The following is an 18,951-nucleotide window of genomic DNA, read 5'->3' on the forward strand; positions in this document are numbered from 1 at the left end:
TAGTCGAGGTTAGATATTAGCATTAGGAGTGACCACTGAAGGCTTGGACACGCCTCTGAGAACACAGGGGGTTAAAAGCAAGAACTGCCAAGGGAGCTCTCTCTGTGGGTCCCGTCAGAGTGCAGTGCAGAGCTGCCCTGCCCGGCCACAGGCTGGGTGGGGGAGGGGAAGCCATGCGGCCTGGGAGACGTAGGCCGGAGCCCCAGAGAGAGAAGGGGGCGGGGGTGAAGGGAAGGGAACCAGGCTGACCCACCCCCACAGGACCGAAGGGTGGAGGAACCCTGAGATGTCCCAGGCAGCCCCCCCGGAGAGGAAGAGACAGAGAGCCTGGAGGCACCTGGAAATCGCTGCAGAGAGGTGTGGGGGCAGACAAGTGTCCAGCCGTGGGAGTGTGGGAGTTCGGCAGCCTGCTGTGGGATCTCAGCCGTCCTGGTCCTGGGAGCTTGAGACTTTTTTAACCCTTTCCTGAGAAAGGAAAGCTTTGCAAAACACTATTCCTCCTCGATGTAGGAGAGAAAGGAGACAGTCTAGGACTGAGATATCAGAAGAAGGGGAAAAGAATTCTAAGTAGGAGGAGGTGATGGAGTGGCTTCTGGCTGGACTTTTCTTGTATAGCCATAGACTGAACCAATCTCTCTTGCAACAGAGACTGCATTTTTAGGGGGATGCAATGGTTGGAGCCAAGAAAGTGCGAAAGTGGCAGTGACCTGCTGCAGCAGCTGCAAGTGCAGGAGTGGAGAAGAAGATCTGTTCTTGAGACCCTCGGCCCCAGGGGAGGGAAAAATGGGGGGGACTGTTGTCCCAAAACCAGAAACTGAACTGTTGTTCTTTTGGCTCTTGGCAAAGCATCCTTAAAGGAGCCCTATGAGCAGTCTGTCCATGCACGGTGGTGAGAGCACTGTGACATGGAAAGGGGAGTGTCACACTGGCAGATTTTCTCCGGGTGGTTGCCATGTGTGACATGGAAACACAGGAGGTGGCAACTGTGTTTCCTGGGGGGTCTGTGGCACAGGAGAGGCTCCTCTCTCGCTTGATGGACTGAGTATTGATTAACTGAAGGGTGAGAACCTGATCGAGAGTCCGAGTTGTGTCTCACTGTAGTTTTGTTAGAATTACGGGGGGAGGAGGAATGTTTTGGAAGGTTTTCATCCTGGATTTATTGTGTGTCTTTTATAGTAGTAGTGTGTCTTTTATAGTAGTAGTAGTTTAATAAAGTTTTTTTTTTCCTTTGTTATTAAGCTTAGGCCTGCTCTGCTCTGTTCCTGATCACATCTCACAGCATTTATTTAGAAAAGTGTATTTTCATGAGGGCACTGGCATTGCGCCAGCATCAAACGGTGACACCAGTGCTGCTGACTGTACAGTTAAGATACTTGAAATTCAGAGTACTGTCTTCCAGCCACTCAGATCTATGGACCTGCGCTAATGAGCAACATGCATAAATTAGCAAGGTGAATGGAGTGTCCCGTTGCTACCATCCCTTGATTCTCAGCATTGTAGGAGATGCAGTTGGGAGGGATATGACAGCTTCCAAGAGAGCAGATTCCCTTTGCCTCTTTGCAAGGTTCCCTTTGTAACGTTGAGTGTGCTTCCAAGTGTGAAAATAAATTATAATGATGGTAGTGTAAATAATAAATACATCAAGTATTGATAACGAGGCCATGAAAATATTATGTAGCACTAAATAGGACAAGGAACATCATGTGGGTGAAGGATGATTGATTTCCATTACTAAGGTGTCTGCAAGAAATTCTGCTGGTGACAGGATGATCTTTCTGCATAGAGGGAAACTTGGTTCCTTCCCTCATCCCTGAGACAATTTCAAATCAAAGGAAAAAGCTTGCTAACCTGAAAAAAGCATGGCCATTTAACCTCCTGTTAGAAGATGTTCATTTAATTGCTGTACTATATTACTATGAATTCTCTTTCTTTTGTTGGGCAACATTGTTAACAAGTGATTAACCTAACTAATTCTTGTGGGATGAAATGAAATAAAATTGCTTTCATAAAGCCTGCAAACATGGAATTTTTTTCTAGTGTCTAGGGAAGGGCCAGGTAAAAAAATCTGATGGTTGCAAAGCTTGTTCAACTTTGTATGTCTTTATCCTTTCCTGAACAGCACACAAAACGTCTGTTGGAAATAGCAGAATAATTTCTCTCAAATAATTGAATACTTGACATCCCAAGGGGAGACATATGCCCTTTTTACCAGTAAGGAAGCATTCCTTGCCAGCAGAATGCATTATGTTACATTTCAAAAAACCTGAAGAGGCAACTTCATTTAAATCTTACCCAGTTTAAATCCCTGCAAAAATTCACATACAAAGTGATAGTGAATATAAACACCCAAGTCCTCAGTTCAGTTTTTGGTTTAGCAGAGGTGGAGTATGCATGGAGTAAAATCTTGAGGTTTATTTTGATGGCAAGAAGTCATCAGGATTTTGTTCTTGCCTTTCTAAAGAAGGTTATTGTCATCCTAAAGATACTTGTAGTTTTCCCTGTCCAGGGAATAGCCACAGTGAGGGCCACCTAGTTTTTCAAGTGGATGACCATGAGAGCAAGCCCATGAAGTCACTTCGACCCAGTGAAGCCCAGAGGAGTGGAGTTTCTCGGCTACCAGCCTAACCAAGGCTCTTGGAAAAGTATTATGGTGTATTTATCAGGAAAAATAGGCTTTGAGTGCAAACTCAAAGTGCGTGCAAACTCAGTGAGTGCAAACTCAAGAGTGCAGACTCTTGAGTGCAACTGGAACAATTTCTGTGACAAGCAGATGTGTTAAAGATGTATATTTCCTAGTAGAAAATGTAAACTATATGCCTGCTTACAGAAGAAATTTTTATCTTAATCAAACCTTGCCTTGCTCATGAGACTTGAGAGTCTAAATGCAATTCTGCCTTGCTGAGAAAGTGCTGAGACGACCATTTCATGAAAACAATACTCTGGTTTCTTCCTTCTGTTGGGAAATCCTATGTTTGACTCCACTGAAGAGAATAGGAGTTTTGCCAGACCTTATGAGGCCTGTGTCCAAGCTGGATATCATTGTGGCTGGTGACCTGTTGTGATGATAAACAAGGAATTGTTGAAATTTGGCTTTTTGATATGTGTGAAAAGTACATTAGTGCTCTGGTGCATAATTAATTACAAGTGGAAAAACTCTACTTGCCGCAGACTGACTATTTGCTGGATGGAAATCGGGTTGATTTTAATAATAGAAGAAAAGGAATGTTGCCCACATGATGCAACAGATCTGTGCAAGGCCAGTAAAAAGATGCAGTACCTCTTCCAGCTCATAGATGGTAGTCATGAGTTCCCCTTTTTCGGAAGTTGTATGTCTGAGTGATTTCTGCAGCTTTCAGGAACACTTTCCATCCAGGGTGAAGCCACAGATGAAGCCACCAGAAATCTTCCAAATACCAGCAAATACAGAAACTACAACTATGTAAATTTCTACCTCTGTAAATTATGACACTCAGTGACAAAACCTGGCCCTGTGATTCTCTAGAGAGACAGTTTCCATCTGGGGAATTGGTAGCAAGTCTGGGGGAAGAGGGGAGAAATTAAGGAAGAGAAAAGAAGTGGCAGTCCTTGGGAAAGTACTATAAGAGGCTGGGCCTGGTGAAGCCTAGAACATTGCTTCAGGTGAGACCATTGCTATAACTAGGTGTGGAAAATCACAGATGCAAGGAGAGGTAGTGGGTTTTCTTCATATTGCAGTAGGGTATTAGTACTCTGTTCATGTACTGGGACCTCACTCTACTTTGTTTTGCAAACACAAACAGCCATGAAGATGTGGCAAGGATCTCGTAATCCAAATGAAGGAATACATCATTGATATGAGTGGCTGTAAAGCCAGGTAGAAGGTAGCATATTGAACAGAAAAGCTGATTTCTTGTATAAAATAAATACATCAGGATTCCTTGTTAATGAAAGTGCTTAGTAACACAATCTGTAGAGCCCTTGAGTGGTACAGTTTAGATTTATAGGATGTTTTTCTCTTGTTCTTTTATTAAAAATTCCTTTCAATAGGAGAGGGTGCTCGAGAAGAACAAAACAAGCAAAACTATAAATCTCAGAATTTATTGATTAGAAAGTATCTTAGGAAGAGAAACCCAAATCCCTGAAGTATGATCTTGCACTCAGTAACTATTTTGCCCCCAAATCAATTAAATGATTTAGTCTTTTTTTTTCCTAGACAGATCAAATAGGTATGATAGTTATATTATCTCAGTTATAGATGAATACTTGGCAATATATACTCTCACACAGGAGCTTGTAAAAGGCTGTGGGGCACAAAAAAAATGCTGTTCTGAGATGGCTTGAGGGGGCAGGCTGTCTACATAAATATGTATATAAACACCAAAATGTACACTTCAGTGTGGTCGACCATTTAGTAGTTAACAAAATCTGCTTGGTGACACAGAGTATGACAGATGACCGCCCATAACTGGATTTCACATAGGTATCTAGGGTAATCAAATATTTAACTTATCAGTAATAACCCTTCTGAACAGGAAGAAAGTGAAGGTCATTTGCATGAGCTTCAGTCCCAATGGAAACAATGTCTTCATTTAGTATCACTGACTTGGTAAGATGTTAGTGGCAATTTTGTCACCTAAGGATACAGAACAGAGAATTTTTAATCACCACTACATTTGTTACTCTGACCAGTAAGAGGAGGTGGATGCACATGTAAGAGTCATCATTGTACAGTCACTGGGACTGACTACTGTGTTGTACAGCGTGAAGAATCAGAATTAGAGATAGTAGAAGAAAGTGAAATCTGGAGAGCAAGGTAGAACATTCAGGGAGTCCTACACTAGCAAGTGGAGGGTCTGTGCTCTTTGAACAAATAACCAGAACAAAGGTGAAAGACATGAATATATGTACATACTTATCTTATTTCCATGAAGAACATTTCAGCTCATCCCATGTCTGCAACAGAGTAGTTTTTATTCCCTGTTTTAAATAATTTTCTGCTGAGAGTACAAGTATTGACAAGGCTTGTTTGCAATATGTGTTGCCAGAAAAGTGTGAAGAAAAAGTATGAATCAGAAACAGGAGAGATAAAAAGCAGGAGAGGGCTCTGTGATCTCAGAGCTGAGTTGTAGGTGCTCAGTTACCCAATTTTCTGCTCTGTTTATAAGGAAGCAAGAAAGAAAGAACAGACTCGGCATTGATGCAGCCTCTGTCTGGAGGGAGAATTAGTGCAGCTGGAGCTCCTGTGAATGATCACTGCTGTTCTGCCACCTCTGAAAGAGGGGACGAAATAAGGTACTTTTTCTCTGCTAGACCAGGTTCAGCTCCCAGGCCTGAACTAGCATGCATCAAACATGTGAGGCATACAGGATTTCAGGAATTCTTCCTGCTTCCAGGAAGATACACAATGCTTTGTCTTCAGATTCAAAGAACAGACCCTTGCCCATGCACTTTAGTCCACTTGCAAATTCATTGTGAAGATGTTTCCCCACGGCTTGAGGTTTCCTTTTTTTCATTAATTTTCACTCCTGTTGAGAAAAAAACATCAGGCTAAAGCAAAATAAGCTAATTTTGGAGGTTTTTCTAAGAGGAGTTAAGGTTTATGTTAGCTCATGGTCACTTAGTAGTCTTTCATTATAATGTGTAGATACATGTGTTTATGAATATAAAAACCTTGTAGGAACTATTTACTAAAAATAAGCATTCATTAGAAACTCTCTTTAGAGTATGAGTGTGGCTGAGCACTGGAACTCATTGCCCAGAAACTGTTGCTGGTTTTTGTTTGGGTTTTTTTTTCTGTCTTTGAACATCTTCATCCTTAAACAGGACAAGACTGTGAACAACTTAGTCTAACTCTGAAGAACCTTGCTGAGCAGAAAATCTATATTCCCTCCACAGATGAGTTTTTCTGTTAGTCTTTATTCCATGATAATACACCATGTTAAAAAAATAGATGTTAACATGGGCTTCAACATCCAGAGCAGTCTTTGCACTCTGTTCAGCCATCCTGATGGGCTGGAAGGGTCAATATTGCAGCTGTGCCTTCTCTGTAACATGCACATGTTAGAAAAAATACTTATAAACATATGTAAACTGCTTTCATGTGTCACCTCAGAATCTCTGACAAAATCTAAGGGCAAGTGTCTCATTTAATATGAGTCCATCTGTCCAAACCAAGGGAAAGACAGAGCAGTGAAACAGAATTATGTTTAATATTACTGAAAACGTTAAGTCTGTGTGTAAAACATAATAGCCTTCTTGTCAAATGTTTCTAAAACCTTTGCAGGTAGAAGCAAACTCTGTATGCTCTGGCATGTTAGGAGAAACATGAAATTCATCCTTGTTAAAGAGCATCTCAGTAATTCAGTAGGGCTGGTGTGGGAGTTGCTGTTGCCCAGGTTTGGCTACTGCTGGATGTAGTAGTGCAAGTTGTCATACAGCCATGAATTTTCTCAAAACCAGGAAGAAGCATTTTAATAATGTAGGCAATGCCTAGGTGCAAAGTAGTTAGCATGTAATTCCTTTGCTTTTTCACAAAGTAGCTCTCTAGGGTAAAATTTTGTTGGTTAATAAAGGTAAAATAGATGGAAAAGTTTTGGTAGGGTTTTTTCCTGTGACATTTCAGAGTTCATAATAGATTAAATTCGTGGGTTTTCTCTGTCAGAAATGCTTTACAGTCCTCCAGTCACCAGATCTGGGGGGTGTGCTGGGGCATGTCAGAGATGCTTTCTGGACAGCTTCCTTTCCTTAGAAAGTCAGAAGAGAGGAGCAGCATGAAAGAGGAGATTAGGGTGTGTATTTGGGTCTCAGTCCACTGTGGAGTTGGAATGTACCTCAGAACACCAAATCCTAAGAGCTGGAAAGTGTTCCTGGATCCCACAGCACTAATATAGATCAGAAAGATCAAACAAATGTCTAGTGTCTCAGCTTAACACAGCTGGTAACAGAAGTGATGAATAGTTTTGGTCAGGTGTGCCGTGGTTTACATTAGTGCTTTTAGTAGGCCCCAAAGTTCTTTCCTTTTGCCAGAAGTTTGTTCCATGTATAGTTGTGCTTCCTCTTCCACCCCAGCCAGAGCAATGTTGTGGCATGCTCAGGTTTTGCAAGGCAGCTCAGCAGTTCAAGTACCTTTATCTGGTCTCAGCAGTAAATGCTGCAGATAAAGTCAAGGTCAAAGATGTGCAGGATGTTTTGTTTGCTGACTGCCCAGGTCAGGGATATAACAGCATGGATGGGAATGGCCATATGGAGCTGGAGCAGAGGATCCTCTTTACCGGACACTGGCAGGAGCTGGTGGTGGACATCTAGTTCAGAGCATAACAGAGAAACTTCTGTGCTCCTACTATCATCTACCCACCTGCTCCTTGGGCAGCTTCGCTCCAGCCTCAGCTCAAGGACTTTCTGAACCAGATGTATTCAAATAATCTTGTATCTCTGTCTTGTTTATCCATGTAATTTTCCCATTTAATATGTGTGCTGTTTATGTATGCTGCCAAATTCCTCCTTTCTTTCTTGACAAAAAGTATAATTTAGAGTATAACATCACCTTAAAGTACAGTGATTGAAGTAACTACTGCTAATAAAGGAGTAGCACATATTTTCCTTTTATGATCGCCTTAAGTACTGCTTGATATGTTTTAATGTCTGACATTCCTAAGGCAGCTGTTTGCCTTTCATGAAACATTAATTAGAATCTAAGAATCAGAGGAGAAAAAATGCATGTGTATATACGCATGTGCATCTGTTTATGAACAGGGGACAATAGCAACTTTGTAATTAAAAAAAAAATAATATTTGAGTGAAGATTTTTATCAGGAGATGGCACTGATATTTAAGCATTTTATAGCAAAAAAAACTACTATGTTTTTATATAGTAGGATTTTGGCATCTGACTACTAGAAGGAGTTTTATAAACTGTAATGAGAAATAAAATCCATGTCATATTTCTTCATGGTGTAGTGTGTAGTGTTACCACTATCCCGAGTGGGATAGTAACATTACATGGCCTACCAGAAAATGAAATTACATTATGTGAAAAGTTGCTACAAAATAAAGTAATGGAGAGTTGGAATCTGGGAAATGTGATTCAAAGCTGCTTTTCAAAAAGGCACAGAGTACTCACATGTCTGTTAGCGTGTGAAACTTAAGCTCTTAACTAACAGAAGATACTTTGTCTTAAGTGACATCAGCTCCTCGAATGAGTGGCGTGATGCTGTGGGTGTGTTCATTCACAAAAGTGCCAGAGGAGCCAAGCAAAGGTGCTGGGACTGTGCTTATCCCTGCTTCTGAGGGTTTTTGGTGGGCAGCTGCCCTGAGAACCAAAAGAGGACTGACAGCTGCCGTGGGGGTGTGTGAGCATGCTGTTCCGTATGCCCAGGGGGTGCCATCCCACACTGAATCCAAAAGCTGGGATTTTAAAAAATTATGTCTATAGTTAGTCACTTAACAGCTCTAGTTTCTATAAATGTTAAGCAGCCAAAACCCATGATACATCTTTCTGCAGCCCTGGTTCCCTTCGAACACTGAACAAATCCTAGAGATCCAAGGATTTTCTTCAACTGCTCATTACCATCTGAACACAGGCATGTAGTACTCTAGTTTTCTGCTTTTATTTAATTTGCCTGCACTTCTAATTACTATAACTTACAGGCTGACCCAGAACCTTTGCATGTCTCATAAAGTCAAGATCCACATTGCTAAATTTATACATTATTTGAATATTGTATAGTGAGATATTTTTCCCTTAAAAACATAAAACCTGTAAATATCTGAATATCCAAAACTGAACTGAGGGTGGGCTATGACTGCTTCTATCATGTATTGCCAAAGCACATCATCAGCTCATAGTTAGTCAACATGGTCATATCTCCCAATTCTTGTTTTCAGGTTATCTATTCATGTGGTTATTTTTCTATGTGTTTTATACTCAAATATTACAGGAAACACTTTGCTGTGGAACAAAAGCTGTATTGTCCAGTTGTTTCTGATGTTGATTGCTATGTCCACGTTCTCGATTTCTTCACACATGTTCTAAATTAACATGGAAGCTGTGGTAATCACAGCTGGTTGCCACTAAAAGGGGTGATGACACTCCCCTAACCCATGGCCATAGGTTCCCATCCTCTGCCATGTGTCAGTGCAGGTACTTGGCATACTCTCCTACTTAGGGAGTCAAGCTACCAAAAGCTTCCCTGATTTTTTTTGGCAGAATTTTCTTCTCGTTACTGTTGGTCCTGCACCGGCTTGCTGCAGAATCAGGCAAGTGCTGGTGCCAACACAGCAGAGAGCAGCTGGAATGGAACTGTCCTGATGTGCCATCTCAGCCAAATCCTGTACTCAGAGCCCCAAAAAGAAGCCCCAAAAGAAGCACAAGAGGACCACAACTTGTGTTACATGGGCTGAGCAGATGCTGCACGGGTGTGAGCCCCATCTGGTTTTTCTTCCTATAGTAGCCAGAGTGGAGGGGACATGGCTGATAACCTCCTGGGTCTCACCCCAAAGGGAAGAGAGCATCTGCTTTTAGCAGTCATGGACTGTTACTAGGGTGCAGCCACAAGTCTCTCAACTAACTACCGGGCCAGCTAGAGAGGAAGGTAATGCAGCATGATTGCTGTAGAGGAGAGACTTAGATAAGGTGACAGGGATGTTGGGTACAAACTGGTTTGACCTGTTAGCCCTGAATCAATGTGTTTTCCATGAGGACTTTGGAGGCAGGCAGGATGTGTTACCAAAGACTCTGGGCTCATAGTGGAGGGGCCAAGGAGGAGTAAAAATGATAATCACAAGGATGAAGATGCAGCACTGGGACGCTGTTTGGTTTGTAGAGCAAAGACTGAAGCGTGGCTTGCTGCACATCCCTCGCTCCTTGCTGGCCATGTCAGCCAGCCCTTGGCCACCTCACTGGCATGCCAGCAGCACCCAGGAGCTCGTGCTTCGGTGGCCGAAGGTAACCCTGTGTGTTTGCCACAGGGTGAGTGCACTTGAGCACACTGTGAGTGGGGAGCAGCCAGTGTACAGGGACTTGTGGTGTGTCACGAGACTGAACACAGTTCAAAGCTTTAATAAACAAACTGTGTTCCCCAGACAGCTCTGCTTGGCATATTGCTCAGAAAACACAGGATCAGTGTAAATTCACCCATTACATGTGGTTTTTAACAGTGTCACTGCCTGTGCCAAGGGCTTTTCACAGTCCATACAGAACAGAGGCAAAACACCGAGGAGGTCATGGTCAGCATTCATAGAAAGGAAAAATAATCCTGCAACCAAGGTTGTTATAATCCACATCTCATGCAGTGCAGATCCCGTTCAGCAGAACTTCATGGCCACCTAGTGGTGAAGCCCTAGTCGATGTTATGTTTTGCAGACTTCTTTCTATCAGAGAGACAAGAACTTGGCCCTGTGTGAGTTGCAAAGATGCATGTTTTCACTTCTAGCTGGAAGTAACATGGCTGAATTTTTATAAATCACCCTAAATGCTCACATTGGTTTTATTCATTTCACCCTACCAACCATACGGACTACAGGTGTTGCAGCAGCTTATGGAGGCAGCCAGAGGTCTCCCAGGATTCCCATTAGATGTAACAATTTCTACACTAACATAGAAATTACACTGGTTTTAGAAATAACGAGCTGCAAATAAATAACCATCAAGCTGACACGTTAGAACCCAGTTTTCTTCTTTGTTAATTTGTCTTTCAAACTTCATATTTCAGCAGTGATTTAATACATCCTGCTGAGCTGTTAAGTGTGGCATCAGTCCTACTGCAAAAGTCCACCTTGAGCCTTAAAGGCTGCCTGGGATTGTGGCCATTAACAGGAGAATTGGCAGCTCCTCCTCAGGGTATACCCTGGTAGCTCTTGGCTGATGACAGGTTTCCAAATCTTCCTTCTGTGCAGTCTCTGGGGCGGCACTTAAATTTGAAAGAGGCTGCTACGATATGTTTTGTTTGGGTTTTGGTTGGGGAAAGAGAGGCATTGTGGTCTTTCCTGTGGTGTTTTTTCTTTATTTATTTTATAGATTTTTAAAGAAAGAGGAAAACTAAGTTAGTTTAAAAAATAAATGCCTGTGAATTCCCTGATACATCCATTTCAAAATCTTTGTCTACCATGGTGCCATCAAACAGTAGTTTTGGGAACCCTGTGCTGACCAGAGACAGCTGGCACAGCCCTTGTGGCCTTCAAAAGGCCTAGATTTTCCTTCTATCTGTTTGGTTGGTGAGGGTATTTTATAGAAATTGCTGGGGAAAGAAGAATGTGTCCCTTTACTGTTTGCACGGCAAAGGGAAAGAATATCAGCAAATCATCTGGAAGTTACTGTGAGAGGGACTAACCTGAGGAAGCTCAAAAAAGCACTTTGTGCTTTTTTTAGTGTCTTTGGTGATATCCCCATTTAAAGTCACGCAGCTTTTGCAAGGCTAAAACCAAGCTGGTGGTGTTAGGTAGATTCTGGCTCCTTTTCCACCATTGAACATGTCTGCAGTGGGGGTCCCCCTATGCCACAGGAGTTGAAGTGGCAGAGGAAAACCACCTCGGACATATGCTCTCACTTGCCATGTGCGTCTCCTCTGCTGGTTAGTTTGTCATTTATGCTGCACGGCTGCAAAGGGAAAGCATGAGGTGACATTTGCTGGTTCTAGCTGACAAGAGCTTTTCTCCTTGCTGTGCTGAGCAAGCGATGATTGTGAAGCTCTCAAGGGATGGTGACAAAATTCATCACCTTCTGTGGCTTACTCAGTTATTTTCCCTCCTGTGGGATAAGTAGGGTCCTACACTATTTAGAAAGAGGGAGCAATCCAGTCAAAAAGCAGCAGCATTGATCATGTGCCACCTTCACGGACTTCTCTGTGTCATCCTCTTCTATATAATATCTGGGAAAGCACAGAGCAGTCCCGAGCAGTGAGATCACTTTCTCGTATGTGACAAATAGCTTTTTATGAGGTGCTGACTCTTCTCAAGGTTCAGTTTGTCTCGGGGCTAGAAATTGCAGCAGCATTTTAAGCTTGATCCTCCTCCTATTTAAATGAGCTGTACTATCCAGGATTTGAACACTCTGTTACAAAATAGGGTTTTAAGACAGCTCGTAAGTTGCTTGCAGAAAAAAGATGCACAAATACTTACTTTTAAAGATCAGGATTTCCTAGTTTTGAGCACTGGATTTTATATGTTCAGTATTGACCTTTAACATTTGATTTACAAGTTTGCTTTTATTTCAGCTGGTGGGATGTTTAAAAAAAATCCCTACTGGAGTAGTGAAACCATTCTCAGTGAATTGTCTCAGTGAAAACCCAAGACTTTTATTTGTTCTGAGATTCAGATGCTTAAATGCAATTCCTAAGCCATTTCTGCGAGAGCTAGACATATCTGTATTCCAGTCATAAAGTGCTAATGTTTCTTAATCTCCTGGGGACATTTTTTGCCAGCTAATGTTGTTACTACGGCTCTCTGTCCACTTCTGTCTCCATTTCAGGAATTCTCTGCACATCTGTGTACATGCATCATATTGTAGGCAAATATAATTAATCGGGAGAATCTCTTGCCTGCAGGGGAAATATGAATATATGTTAAAAGAGTACTGCTCAGAAAGAAAGTACTTTTTTTTTCCCCATTAGTGCTTCAAATTAGGATTGTACTGTGAAAATATTTAAACAAAAATAAAACTGCGTAATTTGGACTACCACTAATTCAAGGCTTAGAGATTTGTATGCAGAGAATTAGAACATCAGTGAAATCATGAGTTAATGGTGTGAGAGCTTTATGCAAACTTTTAACCCCATATTAGTAGTCCTCAGCAAGTTCTGGAAAGCTCTAGGAGTTCAGTGTATGCAGTAACAGCTACAGCTGTGCAGGAGCTCCTCTGACAGGAGCTTGCAGGGCGGTATTAACAGAGGTGCTTCCCAGCAGATGCATCAACATCAGTGCTCCTTTCAAATGCCCACCTTAGTACCCTGTAGCTTCCCAAAGGTTCATGCTTTTCCTTCAGATTGATCTTAAGAGTCTAAAAGAGCAGGCTAATGAGTCTGTAGCCCATTTACCTTGAATGTCAATAAACCTGGGAAGCCCCAGAAACCTGATGAAGGGCAGAGTTGTTCTAGTACTTAACTAAACAGGCTGCTGTAGCTGTGGGTGATCCTGGTTACTGTGCAATATAATCGTAGTGAGGTTGATAGAATGATCAGTTAATAATGATTTATGGCTGAGTGGTATGATTACTGGCATTACTGGCAGTCAGTGAGGGTTTGAATCATGGCCTTTCAACTTGATAATAATTTATCTAATCAAGCCAAATGCATTGCAGTAGCAAGGCTTTTTACAAGTAATGGGTCCAGCACACACTGTACTTAGAAACTCATGCAACATTACTTCAATGCTGTATTTTTAATTGCTTAAAATTAGGGTAACGGATAGGCCATAGGACATTGCTGTTAATGAAGTATCTTTGATAAGCATTTATGTGTTTCTGTGGGGATTGCTCTCTGGCCTTGTTCTAATAAACTTCATTTATCAGTGGTCTGAAAGAAAATAAATTTCATTGGCTTGCATGTGATAGATTGAGAACTGTTTAATGAGAAAATGGAAAAATCGCTGCTGCAGGGTGATCTGGATCTGTTAGCAGTCTGCATTCAAGCAAACAACAGGTGTTTGGCCTAATGTGAGGATCCATAGTTCAGATCTGGGTACTGGAAACACTTTTTCATAAAAGGTTTCAGGCTTTTTATCTATTTAAACTTGTCAAAGAGAAGTTATGGAGGCTATATATAAACTTGTTTAGAAAACAGTTCAGTGAGCTTGTGCCTGAACACATGTCAAATAGAAATAGAGCTCAGATAAAGTCAGGCTGCTTCATTATTGGAGCAGTATTTCAAGGATCATGGCGGGGTTTTTTGGGCAATAAGCACTTCTAAATCAAACCTTCAGTTATTTCATACTGCAGAATATGCTCTAGTTCAAGCACTAATTGTGTCAAAATGTTGAAAGGGAAATAGATAATTCATTTTTACGCCACTTCTAGCACAGTCACTTCTGTTACAGCTGATTTTTTTGGGGCCTGGGCTATACACCATGCTCTTGCTTCATTTTTTTTGCTTCTGTTCTGTTTTTCAGCTCAATTTCACCGTTCAGTATTGAGAGCACAAGGCGTCAGAGGAGGTCTGAGTCTCCAGACTCCAGGAAGCGGCGCATCCATCGGTGTGACTTTGAGGGATGCAACAAAGTATACACAAAAAGCTCCCACCTGAAGGCTCACCGGAGAACGCACACAGGTAAGATTTGCTGTCACTGTGCACTGTGATCAAGAGAAGAAGCTATCTTTCTGTCCAGTTTAGGGCATAATGAGCTTGTCATCCTACACTAAGAGCCAAAAGCCGGTACCTGAATAACAGAGATGTCTGTGAGTGCACTGGCATTCTGGTGCAGATCTAGAGTGTTCTTTTGAGTGGAGCTTCCCTGTCATCCCCTCTTGGCAGCCCAAGACTGGTGTCAGCACCAACCAGACTCTTCTCAGATGAAACTAAACAGAAAAGTTGCCTCTAGGGACATACTTGCTGTGCTTGAAAAAACAAAGGGTGATCATTGCTTGGGACCAACCAGAGCTAGTCCAGAGAGAACCATCAAGAGCATACAGTGTGTTCATGAATCTTCAGCAACATTTTTTTCACTCTACAGACCTGTTCCTTATGAAACTACTTGCTTTTATGGATGTAGCCTTTGGATGCCAGGAGCTACTGAAATCCTTCAGTTCAATTCAAGGGTAAACTCAAGTCCTCAATATGTCTTTCTGGAGGCTTTCAGAGGCACCTAACCCATACTGGAGAGGGAAGTAATCGCTGTATGAGAATCGGTCACACTAGATTCCTACAGCAGAGATGCAAGAGAGATGCTTAGAGGAGCTGGGCCCCATTCAGGGGTGACCATACCTAACACTCAGTCAGTACCTGGTGTCCTTATTAACTTTATGGGCTGTTACTAATCTGTATGACAGGCATGTAAGGGTAGCTGAAGCAGTGATGTGTAATAGTTGTAATTTTATTGTGGATAAACTCGGGAGCAGCAATTTGAAGTTATCAAGAGCAAGTCTAAAAGGGGATTGATTGGATGCCTAGAAAGGCAGTGGACAGAACACTCTGAGCCTCAGTGCTATTCCTTACTCTGATGCTGATTTGCTTAAATTTATTGATCTCTCTGCTCTTAATGGACTTCAGCATTCCTGTAACTCCTTGGAGGAAAGATGGGGTTTATCCAGCATATAGGACAATGTTGTTCTTTGCTGAGGATCTTTGCTGGCACTTTCTGTGATCTGATGTACTCTAAAGCGTATGACATTTTAGAAAATTAAGTGAAGACTTCTCCATTTCAATTGAGGCTGCATCTCCATCACTTTTTTCCAAAATGTCTCTTGGCTGGTAGGGCTTTTGTTGAGAGGAGTTCTGAACAAGGCTCCATCCTAATATCCCCTACTAAAACAATTTCTGTAAGGTACAAGTCCCTTCCTTAAACAACAGAAATGTTCTGGTGACCTGGAAATTTAATTACATTTACTTCAGGCCAATTTTCCTGGCTTTTTCATATCTTCCCATTAAGACGAACCTTCTGCTCTCTCATTATTTGTCGTGTCCTGTCTTAATTCTTTTTTTGTCTTCCTTCTTCTTTCCCATCTTAAATGTGGTCTTTCATCTCTACTCTTCTAATATCTGTTATATACCCTTACTCTGTCACCATTTTCTGTCATTCTTATTTTACCTCTTTTATCCCAGTCTAACCTTACTCTGTTGTTTTCCTTCTCCCTGCTGGATTTCCATGTTGTTTCTTTTCTTGCCTGTATCACCCTTCGAGCATTACATGGCTGTAACAGATTTAAAGACAGAGAGCCTAGCAGAGAAGAGCCATAGAGGGTTTGGTTTGAAACAAAAATACCATTTATCTGCTTACACCACAGGGAAGTCACTCTTTTCTATCCTGCCAGACTGGCAACCAGCCCAGGAGTATAAGCAATCACCATGTGGGTTACCAAACTAGATGTGGACAACCTCAGAAATGTCACATCCAAGGCAGCCCAGAAACAGAAGACGCTCTTTTCTGCCATGACATTTTAAAACACTGAGAATTACATTTGTCAAACGTCTGTAATTCATCAGTGATCTCATGGGGCAGACCAGTGCTTGCAGGTAATGCACCCTAAATCAGTGTTAGATAGTCAACATAGCTGAATCTCAGGCTGTGTACATAGGGTGCTCAGAAGTAGGCACTGAAGGCTTTAGAGGATGTAGGCAAATCCCAGTCTAAGCATATGTAGCTCTCCACCAGCACAAAAGGGAGTTTGTCTACCTGCTGTAATCGTAGGATCCATATCCCCAGCTGTGGTTCCCATAGCAGCTGGTGTCAAGGCTATGTTATCTGTCTGGGATCTCTGGGTAGTCAGAGAAGAGGGATTGGCTCCTCTGGGGCATGTTATTCCCTCTTCAGGTGTACCCAGATATTGGCTTGCAAAGGTGCTTCTCTTTCACTGCTGAGTACAGAGGAAGCCCGGATACCTGCTAGGCTGTGAGTTGACTGAAACGAATTCCCATGCCAAAATACAGCTGCCTGAACGGTTTTGTAGTCATGCTGGTACTTGGTTATTACTTCAGGGAAAAAGCAAAATAAAATCTAATCAAAAACCTTCATTAAATAATCAGCTGATAACTGCTTTATATTGACATTGCAGCAGGCATGATGAAAGAAGTATAGTCTAGAAAAAATGGTCGGTGCTGAATTTAGCCAGTGGATCCAGTGAGAAAACCTGTGTTTTACGGGACACTTCAGAGGTCTTGTTAAGAAGTTGGTATATTCAGACTTACATGTAGCCTTGGCCATCAGCGTACTCATCTTGTACTTGGCCATGTACTAATCTCATCTTGCATTTTTTATCTTGGCCTTTACTTTTGCTTCAGGCAAAAGTCAATTATTCACATATGACCCACAGTAATTAGTGCAGTTTTGGATAAGTATAAATGAAGTATGACAGTTGTGCATGCAAGAGTGAGCAAGTTTCAGTAGGAAACTTTCTGAGAAAAGATCACAGAAACTCAGCATTGCATAATCTGTACCTTATTTTTTTAGGCAGGCTGATCTTGCTGACAGTTGTTTACCTAAGCAGTATGTGCTTGAGAACTTTTTTTTTTTTCATTTACTCGATGATCTTAAAGATCTTTTCCAAACTACATTATTTTGTGTGGATAGCCACTGAAACATTCACAGTAGTTTAGACACAGGAGGAAAAACTATGTGGTATTATGACAGGATGAACAGATTTGTTGGTTGGAAGGTATACTTCTTTTCATCCTCATGGAGACTGGAAACGGAATATTATAGATGGTAACAGTTGAATTTAGTTCTCTTGGAGTAACTCCTAGGTTTTTTTAAGTATGCTGTCATCTAGCTCCTCAATACTTGCCACCAGTGTCCTCAAAACTTAGTGTGCTGGTGTGGGCATGGAGTCCACTGGGGGGCGAACTTGACTTATGTATTGTCTCTCTGACTGGGAAAACTGCAAGTGAAACCTCTGATAGATAGACCATTGCATAAATCACAAGCACTGGTATTAAATTTCTCTTTCTAGTATCAGCTTCTTGTTTTTGTTCTGCCTGATCATCAAATAAAGCTATCAGGAGGTATCAGCTGTGATGGAGAGCCTTCAGGGCTTGCAGGCAATCTCGCAGCTCAGGTTTATCAACTCTTTCTGCAAGGAAAAACTGAGAAATTGGCTCACTGGACTTGCATTGAGCTAGTTTCTGCTTCAATGAACTTAAAAGAAAATTACTAATGTGTGACTCCACAAAGGAATAATCTTTAAAAATGGGAAAACCAGCAGCCATGGGTTGCATTCCCAGTTTGTGTTCATCTGTGTTGCACTTGGCACAGGTGCTGGTGCTGGCCCCAGGAATGGGGAGAGTGTAAATGCTGTTTAGGGGTGTGCACCTAAGGGGTGCACCTGTGCAGCCCTGGTGGGACCCACCTTCTTCACTTCACTGCTTTTACTTGGAAGTTGGAGAAGAAAACAAGTCAGAATGCCATTTTATGATCTGTAGTGGCTATTTCAGTCCTTTTAAGCAATACAAAAGTTGCCGTTGACACTTCCAGTATGACATCTGAGTCCTACAGACTGAGTAATACTGGTTCTTTCCACTCTATGTACCTCTAAACATCTGAAGTTGCTCATGGTTAAATCCAGTTCTAGTTCATCATGGCTACCCCCTTAGCACATGGAGAAGCCTAAAGAGTTTAAAACATTGTATGAATCATCCTGAAGAAGTCAACAAAGAAAGAAGATGCCTGCTTTGAAGTAATGTGGGACATAATTTTAGTGTCTGAAACACAAGAGATCTGTTCTGTCTCACCTCCACGGTATCTTCATTTACTGTAGCAGTAATCAGCATTCTGTATATCTGTGCAACCTTATTTCGGTTGTTAGTTTAAAATTTCTGAAAGAACGCGACAGTGCGGCTTTCTGGGGTCAACAGCTGCAAAAGCCTGGGACTTTCCAGCATGAAGTAGGAACGGATTTAATCCATGGGTGTAGGCACCATATATCCACAGGCATGGCTTTGCTCCTGCCTCGGAGGAGTGGAGGAGGCCAAGGTCTGTAACCAGAGCACTTTTGTGGGACTCAGATACTGGGCTGCAACTGCTGCTCTTGGTCCTGCCCCAGTGGGCACTGGGTCTGAGTCACCCTTCTCAGTGCTGCTGCTGCAGTAGAGGGGCTGCTCTGTCAGGCTCTTGCAGAGCCAGGCTGAATATAGCCCCCAGGCCAAATGAATTGTTTTAGTGTTTGGTGCTTTGTCCTTGATCAACGCCTATATCATTCCTGAGAGATGAGAGCAAATACCTTTGCCACAGACGTAATGAAGCCTATTTGTCAGTGTCAAGGGGTCTTCAGCAATTTTACATAGAGACAGTAAACATCTCAGAAGTACAGATTTGTACCTGAGAAAATGACAGCAT

The 18,951-nt window shown here is 42.0% G+C and overlaps 1 protein-coding gene across 2 annotated transcripts in view; it reads left to right on the top strand.

Annotated features, from left to right (window-relative positions):
* Positions 1-18,951, top strand: part of KLF12 (KLF transcription factor 12) — a 231,349-nt gene that overhangs the window by 195,129 nt on the left and 17,269 nt on the right. For both annotated transcript variants that reach the window (XM_053971027.1, XM_053971028.1), the window contains one exon: positions 14,077-14,234. In XM_053971027.1, coding sequence (XP_053827002.1) covers positions 14,077-14,234 — 158 coding nt within the window. The remainder of the gene's footprint in view (positions 1-14,076; positions 14,235-18,951) is intronic.

The sequence above is a fragment of the Vidua macroura genome, chromosome 2, assembly GCF_024509145.1.
Source record: "Vidua macroura isolate BioBank_ID:100142 chromosome 2, ASM2450914v1, whole genome shotgun sequence".
Taxonomy (NCBI): Eukaryota; Metazoa; Chordata; class Aves; order Passeriformes; family Viduidae; genus Vidua; species Vidua macroura.